General features: G+C 50.5%; 1 protein-coding gene and 1 pseudogene across 2 annotated transcripts in view; one reads left to right on the top strand and one right to left on the bottom strand.

The window, feature by feature from the left end:
• Window positions 1-6,780, top strand: part of LEF1 (lymphoid enhancer binding factor 1) — an 81,455-nt gene extending 74,675 nt beyond the window's left edge. The window contains exons 11-12 of one of the 2 annotated variants that reach the window (XM_049786933.1): window positions 431-471; window positions 6,470-6,780. In XM_049786933.1, coding sequence (XP_049642890.1) covers window positions 431-465 — 35 coding nt within the window. In that variant the 3' untranslated portion in view covers window positions 466-471; window positions 6,470-6,780. The remainder of the gene's footprint in view (window positions 1-430; window positions 472-6,469) is intronic. The other variant, XM_049786934.1, reaches the window with a different exon arrangement.
• Window positions 6,182-6,300, bottom strand: LOC126028953 (uncharacterized; annotated as a pseudogene).
• Window positions 6,781-12,864: the final 6,084 nt, after the last annotated feature.

The raw sequence follows: 12,864 nt of genomic DNA, 5'->3' as shown, positions 1-12,864 counted from the left end.
GGCAGCCCTGTCTGGCTGCAGCTCCCTAACTCTGCTTTCTTCCCCATGACTATGCAGGTGCGTCTCCGCTCCTTCCCCCTGTCACCTGGAATCCTGGGTGAGCTGTGGGCATGTCTGCTTCTGTCCCTGTTCTGTCTCCCCGCACACATCCTTAGGATGAGTGTAACATGCTACCATCTGTCCCCCAGGACACTCTGTGGTGCTTTAAGCTAGAAACCCAGCTAGGGCTGATCTTCCCTATGTGTTAGTGTCAAAACATCTACCGCAGGGCCCTCCCATTTCCCGAGGCCTCCATGCCAGTGAGCCAGCTGGCATGAAGACCAGTAAGTGGCATGAGGCGAGAGACCCACCTGATGTTGTCGCTGCTACATATTTGGAATGTACAGAAACCTCTTGGAGAAAGATTTGTTAAAGACACAATTTTCTGCAGGTACAGGTCCCAGAATGACAGCTGCCTACATCTGAAACATGGTAAGAACCACGCCCGGCCTTCTGCTCACACTCACCTGCTCAGTGCTGCCTCAGGTCCACTGACACAGCCTTTCTGGTGCCTGCATGTGGCCCCACGCACACCTTGGCATGACACGGTCTCCTGAGCTCTGCCCCTGCTGTGGGCTGCAAGAAGCTTCAGCTCCTTGGAGACTTTCCCCTTAGTTGAGGGGACAGATGCCGACCACTTTGTGAGTTACCGACAGTGGGACACTTTGGACAGGTCACCCCAACTAGGTAACTTACTGAGTCCAGCCCAGAGACATTAGTCTCCGCAGTCCGTTTGCATCCTTCCCCATGCCTTTCCTTCCATCTCTTTCCTCCCACATGTCACACACCAACCCTTGGTCTTCCCCGTGGTCTGAAGGATAAACTTGTGCTCAGCCAGACCAGGCAGAATCACAGCAGTGGCCTAGTTCCCCCTTCACGAGCCACCAAAAGTGTTTGTTGGCACCAACTTTAGTCCTTGACTAACACCCAAGACTGATGCTGAGATCCCCCATCATCTGAGTGCCCAACAGTCCCCTCGGTCACCTTGACTCTCCCCTCCATGAAGCTTCCAGATGAGCTGCCATCAGAGTTCCTCCATGAGCCTCCCTCTTGGCATACCCTGGACTTTCAGAACTGTAGCGAGCATGCAACTAGCTCTCCTGTGTGAGAACCATCCTTTGGTGCAGCAATGAGCACCTTCCTTCCTGGGAAGCCCTGAGCCACTCATACCTGCCCAGTGAGTAGCTGTGGCCACGGGCTCAAAGTTGCTGCACTGTGTCCCTAACAAGCATTTCTGTGGGGACTGTTTTCAAAAAAGAGGCAAAGGAAACATTTTCCTTGGAGAACCCTCAGCAGTTCCCCAAAGATTTTGACATCAGGATATTCTGGGGCCCGGAGAGATAGCACAGCGGTGTTTGCCTTGCAAGCAGCCGATCCAGGACCTAAGGTGGTTGGTTCGAATCCCGGTGTCCCATAGGGTCCCCCGTGCCTGCCAGGAGCTATTTCTGAGCAGACAGCCAGGAGTAACCCCTGAGCACCATCGGGTGTGGCCCAAAAACAAACAAACAAACAAAGGATATTCCATCTTCTGTTTGCACCCAAACCTTCAGCTATTTCTATTAAAAATCATGCCAAAATTTCTGTACCTTGGAGTTGGTCCTCAACAGACACTTTTGTCCAATGATCTGTCCCCACACATCTTTTAAGTCAAAGCTACCTCTGTCCTCTGTCACTTATTTTATTTCTAAAATAAGGAGCTCTTGGTTTAGAGAAATGCCATGGCATCACATGGTCCTCCAACCACCACCCAGAAGTAACCCTGAGCATTGCTGACTGTGGCCCAAAACATTCTAAAAGAAGGGGCTCCCTACAAAGTTGCATCCCTCCTTTCCTCAGCCTCTGGCATCTTCTTTCCTCTGGATGGTCTTTGGAGAGCAGAAGGGATGTGTGATAAAAATTTTGGAGGCCTAATTTGCTTGCCAAGGTTTCAATGCAGGGGTGAGGCATTTGCCTGTATGGGGCCTGTGTAGGTGGAGCAGGGATTTGCTTACTTGAGCTCAGAGCCCAGGTGACAGTTTGCCATCACTCCAAAGGTAGCTGAGGAAAACAAACAGTAATGATTTTTTTTTTTTAATTTTGGTTTTGGTCTATGGGTCACACTAGGTGGTGCTCAGGGTTACTCCTGGCAGGATTCTGGTGAGTTTATATGGTTCCAGGGATGGAACCTGAGTGGGCTGTCTGCAAGGCAGTGCCTGACCTGATGAGCTATTGCCCCTACCCCTCCTCCTGTATAAGCCAGGGCATCCCCAGACTGCTGGGGCAGTCAGAACAGTCTGGCACAGCACCATCTCAGAACTCTGCCCTGGGTCCCACCTTACAGCTTTCAAGAAACTTTGGTTCTTCTAGGTAGGAGATTCTAGTGAGATTTTCCATCTACCATTGTGGGCCTGATGGCTTGGCAACCAGGCCGCAGTCCAGTTCTTGGTTTGTTTTCCAAGGCACTGGCAACTGTGTACTCCAGACTCAATGGTGTGCCCATTTCTATTTTAGCTCTTTTGACCATTATGCAAAGGGGCTGGTAGGAAGCATCTGCAGGAGTCCCGGGTGCCTCATGTAGACAGTCCCCATGGAACATTTTTCCTCTGGATCACCCCCTGTGTCCTGTGACCATGTCCCTGCCTTTGAGGCTGGGGAATTGCACCCAGAAGGAGACTAAAATAAAAGGGAGTTTTGGGGGTGTTCATGAGGACCCCACCTTCCTGTGAACATGACGGGCTGAGAGGCTGGCAGAGGGTCACCGAGGCCTGTCCTTGGCCTGCTCAAGGTGGTAGTGCCCATCCTCAGTTAGGGATGACCTTCGTCTGTCTAATACACATGTTTTGAGGCACCAGGCCCATGGTTGTGGCCTTGTAGGCATGAGTCAGCGCTCTGCTGAGCCAGCTCTGGGACCAGTTCTCACCATTCGTCTTCTGCTTTTGAGCTTTTATATTTCATGTTGCAAAAAGCAGAGCATTGTTAGCATAAACACCGAAAGTGAGCTGGCTGGCTGGATCACATGATAGTTCTGCTTATTTCCTGGAAGGCCCTAGTTTTCTGTCAAAGGTGCCCTATCTCTGGACTAGGGATCCTCTACTCTGCAATGGCCATATGGTCATGCTAGCCCATCAGAGAATAGCCACTCCACAGGATAGAATGGTACCTCAGCGTAGTTCTGATGTCACTTGGGATCTGTGAAGTAAATGCCCTTTCACGGCATTATTTGTCTTTCGGACGTCTCCTTGCAAAAATTTCTAATTAGACCTGCCCATTTCTTTTCTTCTTCTTCTTCTTCTTCTTTTTTTGTCTCAATTTTTTTTCTTGACCTTTTTATTTATTGTTTCCTGTTGCTGCTATTGAACCGAGTTTTTTGTTTGGAGCATTAGCCCCCTAATTAAATTCTTTTTGTTTTTGTTTTCTGTTTTTTTTTTTGGTTTTTCAGGCCACACCCATTTGATGCTCAGGGGTTACTCCTGGCTAAGTGCTCAGAAATTGCCCCTGGCTTGGGGGACCATATGGGATGCCAGGGGATTGAACCTCGGTCCTTCCTTGGCTAGAGCTTGCAAGGCAGACACCTTACCTCTAGCGCCACCTCGCCAGCCCCTAATTAAATATTTTTAACCCTTTCAAAATATTTTAATTCTGTCATTTTGTTTTTGCATGTACAAGATTTCTGTTTGCTATAATCCCGCTTGTTTATTTTGGATTTTGATCTTATAGACTCTTATGTTGGAGCTGATGGAGAAGGAATTTCATGCTTGAATATTCCCATTTCCTTTGACCTTTTGGCCATAATAAGTAACTTTCCATTGGGGCTCTTGGCTGCATTTGGTAACTGTTCCTGGGTTTCAACTGGTGGGGGTTGTCTCATGCCTTTGCAGTTCCTTCGAATGGCCCCACTTGGTGGCTCCCAGAGGAAAAGCCCCACCTCCGAATGTTTGTGCCCCCACTCTTTAAGGGGTCATTGCTGGTTTTGATTGTACCACTGCTTCACGGGTGAGTGAGGCCATGCTCAGCTGGCCTGGCCCAGCCCAGCCCAGCCATAGCTCTTAGAGACGCCTCAGATGTGGGAGGGCCTAGGCTCATGAGCCTCGAGCCTGTGGTTTCTTGAAAAGAATCTTGATTTGACCTGTCTGCTCTCTGAAAAGCAAGCCTGTGAGGTCATCTCCTCTTGCCCTTTGGAGGAGTTGAGCTGAGTTTGGTATTAGGAAGGAGACAGATGCCTCATGCTTGGCCCTTTGGACACTTATGCAGTCAGGAGAGTTTCCTGGTGGGGATGCCCCACTTCTCCCAACACACTTGGTCTGTCAGTCCCCCTTTGCAGGACCTTCAAGGAGATGGTCTAGAGGGCAGCCCGTAACTCCAGATGAGGGGGGTTCCTTCTAGGGGTGTGGCAGGCTGGTCCCGTGGACTAGGGCCATTTGGAAGCACTGTCACAAAGGAAAGAGGAAAGGTGTCGGGCTGAGTGGAGCTGAGGGAGGAAAAGGGGCAGGAAGGACAGGACCTCGAGGATTGGATCTGAAGGAGACAGAGCTTGTGGCGGAGAGGCCTGGCATGCCCTCAGTCAGCCTGCAGGGGGCGCTGGGATGTGGGCAGCAGAGCCTGGAGCTGAGGGGAAGCAGTGTCTGCTGCCTGTCCCCACGCTAAGTGGACTGACGCTGCTGATGAAGACCAGGACCTGGCAGGCCCCAGCCTCTGGCGGGCTGGTCCTGCCAGCCTAGGTTCTCAGCAGCTTCCCCATGGCCAAGAGCAGCGTCAGTATAGGCAGCTCACAGGGTCTGGCCCACTCTACAGCTCTCTACCCACAGACAAGGTTTCGTGATAGAATGCTTTCAAAGCATCCTTCCATTTTCCTGCTCTCTCCAAAGCACAAAGAAATCCACTATTATTTAGCATTTTTAAGGAAAACTGTGCTGGTAATAAGGAGCCTTGGCATAGGTATGTGTGTTGGGGGGCAGGGAAGCCCCTAGAACTGCAGCAGTCCAGGTGGGGTGAGCTTGGTCAGCTGAGGTTGCAGCCCAGCAATGGGCCTCAGGGACCTTTTCCTTCTGTTTTAGTCTCCCAGACACAATGTAAAGTTCATTTCTGATCATTTTTTAAAACCTCAGAGCATTAAAGCTTTGGGGATTGGGCTATTTTGTTTGTTTAGTCCTCATCACCAATTCTAATGGTAGTAACTTAAAAGTACTTTCCAAGTGTACATTCCAAGGCTGAAAATGTTAGAGATATCTGTGGGTAAAGAAAAAATCTTTTCAAATATTTCATTCCCGATGTTGAAGTAATACTAGCTGACATCACTTTGTGTTTTAGGACAAGGTCACAGCACTGCAGTCCTGCAAATCACCCCCCCCCCCAATATCTCTCCTTCATGCAACTCACCACCCCCCTGTACCTCTCCTTCAAGCGGCAAACGGGAGGCCACAGCCATAGATCAAGGCTGAGGGACCAGGCAGGGACACATCGGCAGGATGCAGGCCTGGTCAGCTGCCAATATCAAGGATCCTTTCTTCCTGCCCTGGGCACCAAAACCAAAAGAGACAGTTCAGTGGGGCATCTTCCATGCCAGGATCTCAGTCCCAGGGAGAGAATCTAGGCATAGGGAGTTGGAAGCCTGCACAGTGCCAAGACCTGGACAAAGTTCTATCAAGGACTCTTTGTATTTGGCTGAGAAAGACCAAACACTTCTAAAATGGCGGGTATGGGGACAAAGCCAGGGAACAGTGGGATGATGCATCTGTCTGGCTGCAGCCAGCCTGGGTTCAGTCCCAGCCTTTCACACTGTCCCCTGAGGACCATGAGGAGTGCTATCCCTGAGTGCAAAGCCAGGAGTTAACCCTGAGCACTGACGAGTGTGGCATCAAAACACACAAAAATAATAGATGTGTGGGCATGAGCAATAGCACAGTGAGTAGGGAGTTTGCCTTGCATGCATCCAACCCTGGTTCAATCCCAGGCATCCAATATGATCCCCCAAGCCTGCCAGGAGTGATTTCTGAGTGCAGAGCCAGGAGTAATTCTGAACATCACTGAGTGTGTTCCAAAACTAAAACTAAAAAATAACCCTTGTGGCCATGCCCTGCCATTTCAATTCGTGTTAGGCCATTTCCCTTAATGTGCCCCTGATGACTCGCAGTGTAAACTGTATTTCTTTCTTTTTTTATTTTTAAGCCTATAGCACCGGGTATTCCCAGGCAGTTTCCCATTTAAGTACTAACCAGGCCCGACCCTGTTTAGCTTCTGAGATCAGACAAGATCGGGCGCGTTCAGGGTGGTATGGCCGTAGACTAAACTGTACTTCTCACACGTTTGGCCTTTCTGGGGCTTGGCAGTCTTTGCCCACTATCCACCAGCAGGGGGACGGAGAGGCCGCCGAGGCAACGCAGTGTCTTCCGGCCTGGCCCATACAGCCCACGATGGATTCCCACTAATAACCTTTTGTGTCTTCCTTCCCGAGGTGGAAAACGAAGCTCGTTCCCCACGTGCAAAGCCAAGGCGGCCACACCGGGGCCTCTCCTGGAGATGGAAGCTTGCTGAAACCCTAGCCTGGCCCCTGCCGCTTGCCCCGTCCACCCCACGGAGAGCCAAGGCCACCTGCTAGAGACACTGACCCACAGAGACAATCACTGCCACCCTCCTCCGCCACCGCAGGCTTTGCAGAAGAAAGGACAGAGCACAGAGGCCGCCAGCTCCGGGGCACGGACCAACGTGGCTTCGCTGCCTGTGAAGTGGCCCATGCCTGCAGCAGGCTCCATTCTGTCAGCTCTCTCGCTCTCTCTCTCTCTCTCTCTCTCGCTCTCTCTCTCTCTCTCTCTCTCTCTCTCTCTCTCTCTCTCTCCCCCCTCTCTCCTTCTCTTTCTCTTCCCTCCTTCTCTAAAAGCTTTTATTTAACAGTGCAAAGGATTGATCTTGTGTTTGCATTTTTTTAAACTTGAATTTTTTTTCCTTTTGGTTTCCACTTTTTAGTTTGAGTTTTCATGTATATGTTGCTAGCTCTGAGCTTTGGAGTAAAATGCAGAGATCTGGAGAAGTATGAGGAGAAGCCTCACTGCGGGCCACTGTCCTGACACCCTGGCCAGAGCCCCAGCCGCAGCCCAGAGTAGGAGGCGAGGCAGCACCATCCTGTCGTCCTTTCCTCCCCACCGCCCTGATCTCTCTTAAAATGATAAAAAAAAATATCACAGGTTCTTTCCTCAGATCCATTTGCAATGAATTTTCAGTTCTTCCCTCTTCACCCCCCTTGTTGTAAAAAGCCCAGCACTTGAATTGTTCTTACTTTAAATGTTCTGTATTTGTATCTGTTTTTATTAGCCAATTAGTGGGATTTTATGCCAGTTGTTAAAATGAGCATTGATGTACCCTTTCTAAAAAGAGAAAAAGAAAAAAAAATACTAGCGAGGCACAGCCTTTGCCCCAAACTGTCATCTAATGTTTATCATTCCAGTTTGAGTTAACGTGCTGAGCATTTTTTAAAGGAAGCTTTGTAATAAAAGATTTTTTTAAGTATTTTTTTTTTAAAGAAGGAAGTGTCTGATCATCTGAGGGGCATGGTCAGCACAGGGTCCAGACTCGGGGCTAGGTCAGAGGTCAGAGGGCAGGGGTTGGGGGTGCAGCACACTGCGCACGGCTCCCTTGGGAGGGCCCTGCCGTCCAAGGAGGGTCTCCCAGCCCTCACTCCCAGCCCTGGCTCTGGTTTGCTCGTTGGGCCTGAAGCACCAGCCACACAGGTGCCTGTGGCCTCAGAGCCTCTGGTCTAGCTCAGGCTCGCCCAGTTCCCCAGTCTGACTTTACTCTCCTGCTGCTTCCTTTCTGCGACCTTCAGCACAGCTGGGGAACAGCTGGTCCCACCAGGGAACGGCCCTCCGCCGCCTGGACTCGAAGACTGCCATTAAGCCACCCCTCAGATTTCTCTTCTCCGGGCTAAGCAGTCCCAACCCCCAAACCTTTCATCATGAGCCTTTAATCATTCTCATTACTATCCTCTGGCACCTCTCCAAGTCCTCCTCCATCCAGTCCTAAACTTGAACCGGGAGGGGGGTGCTTAGCAGGGGGAGTCACTCGTGCTCAGGGACCTACTTGGAAACTTTCAGTTACCGTAGAGTTCCCTCTCAAACTCTCTCAGTGTGCAGGGTCCTGGTGCTTCGCTGCCATTTCCAGCCACCACAGAGCTCCCCAGGGGTGAAGGGAAACCCAACAGAAGAGACATCCAAGGGGTGGTGGGACAGCAGCCCCTCCAGAGCTCAAGAAGACCATCTGGTCAGTTCTCTGGGACTAAGCGGTTATGGGGAGGAGAGGGGAAGAGCAGGGCAAGCTGAGATGTGGGCCTGGTCAGAACTCCCCATCAAGTTCTCCTCTGTTCCCCCAGAGTAAACCAGTGTTTCCCTCCTCTCTGCGTGTCCCTTCCAGAGCAACCTCGGGAGGTGTTTTGAGGAGAGGAGGGTTGATGCCCACAGGGCCTGCCTTGCCACCTGGGTGCCCAAGGCTCCTTTTCTCAAGTCCAGCCCCATCCCAGCTCGGGGGCTGAGATGAGAGTCGCTTCCTCTGTGCGACCTCAAGCTGTGACCCACACAGCTTGGCCCCAAAGGTGAGGCAAACTGCTCCTTCCAGAGGGGACCAGGCACGCGGCTCCGCTGTTTTTCTGTTGAGGTTCCTGGGCTTCCGCATCGGGTTTTCTTGCGTACTCACAAATGGAGGCACATGCACTCCCAAAACAGCGCCCCACAAGACCTAGGCAAGTATCCTCACAGCCCTCACCTAATGATTCAGACATCTTAGAGCAGAAGCTGAGGGGCAGGCATAGTGCAGCATCCTAAGGCTAATACGGAGGTGGGCTTTGATGTGCTTTTACCCACGGTGGGGAAAAATACGGTGAGTTTTGCTAGCTGGGGTTGGGGGGGGCAGAGAGATTTTGGGGAGCTGCTTTCTAAGTTTCTTCAACTCTGGCGCTCCATGCTCTTACTCAGGAAGCTTCTGAGGGAGGCAGGCTAGGAAAAGGCAGCTTGAGCCACCTGCACACAGAATGCATCAGTGACCCTGAATCAGAACTTCACACACCACGTAACGATCAGTAAATCTGTTGATTTCCACCCTTGTGCAAGAACAATACAGTGTGCCCCTGCACCTGGGAAGGCAGTATGAGAAAATGCATCTCCTACACCTCTGTCTGATAGGAGAACCTTCCTGAACAGAACTGAGTGAAAAAACAATGCCTTAACAGAGAGAACAGGGAAGGCAGGAAGGAACTGCCCAGCATGTTCGGGACTGCAGTCCAGGTTTTGGAAGTGTGGGTCTCAGAGGGTCACAAGTGAGTGTGGGGCCCACCAAAACAGTGGCAACAATGAAAGGCTTCAAAACACCACCACCAAAAATAAATTCAAAATCCACCACATAAAATTTTTTTAACCAACTGCAACAATAAATCTGTGATGCTTCCGGCAGAGCACTGTGTTACTTTCCTGGACGGAATGTGGCCACAAAAAGGAGGTCAAGGGAAGGGGTTGCAAGTAAATCAAATCTGTAGCCCCAGTTCATATCTGAGGCTCTGACTCAAAGGGCTGGAGCACAGGCGTGGCATGCGGGGAGCCTGTGTTCTACCTCAACACCACACGGTCCCTGAGCACTGACCCAGGACTACCCTAAGCACTGTTGTCATGGTCTAAGCCAGTTTGGTTATGTGGCAGCCGGGCGTGACCCACATGCCACCCAGAACCCCAGCTCTGGTCCGAATTGTACAGAAGCCTATTTCCTACCGAAGTTCAGACCTTCTCACAGCCAGTGCCCACGCTACCCAGGACATCCCAACAACACTGTGACTCAGTCCTCGGACCACTCGAAAGCGTCCAGCTGCCTGCCCTGGGTTGTCGGGCTGACAGGAACGGTGGCCTGTGCCCAGCACCACAGCAGGATCCAACAGGCACCACTAGGATGGATTCTCACCAGGAAAGTGTGGAACAGAGAACAAAGCCAAAGGGATCACAAGCCAAGGTCCCTAGTGAGAGTAGTAGGTTTCTCATGAACAAAACATCAGCAACCCCTCACAGCAGCTTTAACAGTCCACAACTGTTTGTATACATCCATCAACCCAGATTCCAGCTGGAATAACTAGGTATTCTGGACCTTGTTCCAAAAGCTCAGCTCTCTGTCTCTCTGTTTCTGTCTCTCTGTCTCTCCTCTTTCTCTGTCTCTCTCTTCTCTGTCTCTCTCACTGAGACAACCTCGCATCTTATCTGCAGCATGTAGGAGCCAACAGCACCCAGGAAACAGAGCATCAGCTCAGCTCAAGGAGAACTGTATGGCCCACCAGCAGCCTTGCTCAGAATTATTTTAAAGAAAAGTATTTTCTATAATATATATATACATATATATGTATATATATATACATATATATACACACTTTATTTAAGCACCGTGCTTAGAAAATTGTTCATGGTTGAGTTTCAGTCATAGAATGTTAGAATGGACACCATCCTTCACCAGTGAACATTTCCTGCCACCAATGTCCCATTTTCTTTCCTACCAACCCTCACCCACCTGTCTCTAGGGCAAGCATTTTACCTCTCTCTCCCCTCTTTCTTCTCCCCCCCCTCTCTCTCCTCCTCCTCCTCCTCCTCCTCCCCCGTGTTTTGCACTATTGCCAGTGAGTATGATGCATGTCACTTTATTCCCTTTCAGCACCCAGTTCTTGCTCAGAATGATAATTTCCAATCATCATTGTCACACGGGCCATTCACTACCCTGATTCCATTCACCTCCACTCTTTGTGACAAACTTCCTACCATGGACTGGTTCTCCTGATCCTAATCTCTATTGCCTCTGGGTCTTATTAGAATAGAGAATAATTAGAAGAAAAAGGGCAGGGACGCTCCTGATGGATTCGGTTCAGGTCTCCTTAAGCAGATTCTCCATAGCTCTTCTCATCTATGCAGAAAGGGCACATTCAAGCACATGCCACAGGGCCCACTTGCAAGGTTTCTTCGCCGTTATCTTGGCTGGGTATTTGTGAATCCAAGAACAGTCCCCAGAATGAGAAATTACTTCCCATCCCCTTGTCCCCTTTCGGGGGAAGACCTTGGTAATATTTATCCGCAGCAAGTAATAATCCACACAGACAAGAACGATAGGGTTTAAAAGATCGGGCAAGGAGAGCCAGAGAATCCTCCTGCAGCCAGCAGCTTTTCACAGAAGGACCCCTCACTCCTCTCCCTCAAGCTATTTATTGCCAACTCCACAGCGCCCCACCTGGAAGGGTTAGGTGGGGCAAAAGTCACAGAACAATCCTAAGGAAACACTTTTATATACAATTCCAAGAATCATCTTATGGAAACTTTTTCATATGCTACACCCACTGACCACAGTCTCCCTGATGCACAGTCCGCATGCTGAGAAGCTCTTAGGTCAAGCCTTTCTTCCTCAGGACCATGGCCACTTTCTGCCTGAGCCCTGCCTGCAGGCTCTACTGGGAGGGCCATTCATGGGCCAAGGATCCAGCTTTTGGCCTGCACCCAACTTTAGACTTGAACTGTGAAAACTGATCCAAGTCATTACGAAGGAGGGCAAAGCAGAGACATGCAAGTCAGGGGTCATGGGGACAAAACCCACTCGTCTCTCATTGCTGAGTGCTGCACACGTAGCCCTTGAGCGACTGGAGCATCACTGACCTCAGCAAGGAACCCTGGCAGACAGGAAATAGCCAAGGAACAAGTGCCCGTGAGTAGTTTTATCAGCTAGCATTTTTATCACAGAGGAAGCACTCTCCCTCGGCCTAGGTCGCAGCTATACCAAGATTAACCTATATTCTGGGAATGAACAGAGAGCTTGGTGCAGAGAATCGGCAGGAGTCACTGATCCACGGGTCCTGGTACCAGAGCTGAAGAGGTCACCCACTAAGTTGACTACAGGCTTGTATCTGGTGAACAGCAGAGACCTCTCAGCACAAAACATATTATTTGCAGATGCAATGGGAACTTTGCTTACAAATCATGCACATGATCACACATCGAAGGGATTTCTCTGTAGTTAGAAGAATTAGGAGATGAGTCATTTTCTGTCTTTGGCTTGATTGCCTCAGACTTTGAGCACACTGGAGTTGCTGAAAGAAGTCAGCACCACAAAATTTTCCCCATCAGGAAAAGTGTAAGAAAGGGCATGAGGTCCCGGGGACACAATGAGCTGTTTTGCCTGGAGATGGCCAGATAAAAGCTCATCTGTGTCCCAAGTTATCTGATCTCCTGAGTCTCTATGCCCTCTGCACAAGTGAGTTTAAAGGGATATGAATAAAGGGGTACTGGACACCACTCATCTCTAGTGGCCCAAGAAACCCCAGCCAACTCCAGGGAGATGGCAGTTCCACAGCCTCCAATGCTGGGGCCTCAATGAGGACAAAGGGATGAGCCTGTAACCCAAGGAATCTGTGACCACCCACCTTTTGCACCCCACATTTGAAATCCCACCCCGGTGGAAAGCAGGTTGGGAGCAGAGACCTCTTTATGGCTCTGAAATCTGTGGAGTCACAGCAGGACCAGAGAGATGGACATGGTGGGGTGACTCTGCCCTTCCTGGTGATAGAACTCGGCGACATGCAAGACAAATATATAGTATCATAACTACAGCCGCAATTTACGAAAATTTTAAAGTGTCCCTAGTGCCACCTTCAAGCACGTGCTCAGGATGGTCAGCTGGTTTGGGCCGCAGGCCTCCCTCCCAGCCGGGCCCCGGGGATCTGCACTTTCCTTCCCAGGCTCTCATTACTTCCTAAGGAGGAAGTTCTCCCTGTTCCTGGGAACAAGCTGTTCCCGGGGGTCGGGGGGAACCACCCCCACTGCAGCCAGAGGCCCAGTGCCCTGATCCGCTTCC

The sequence above is a fragment of the Suncus etruscus genome, chromosome 14 (assembly GCF_024139225.1).
Source record: "Suncus etruscus isolate mSunEtr1 chromosome 14, mSunEtr1.pri.cur, whole genome shotgun sequence".
NCBI classification, from domain to species: domain Eukaryota; kingdom Metazoa; phylum Chordata; class Mammalia; order Eulipotyphla; family Soricidae; genus Suncus; species Suncus etruscus.
Note: the sequence above shows the minus strand (reverse complement) of the source record. Positions and strands in the feature narration are given on the sequence as shown.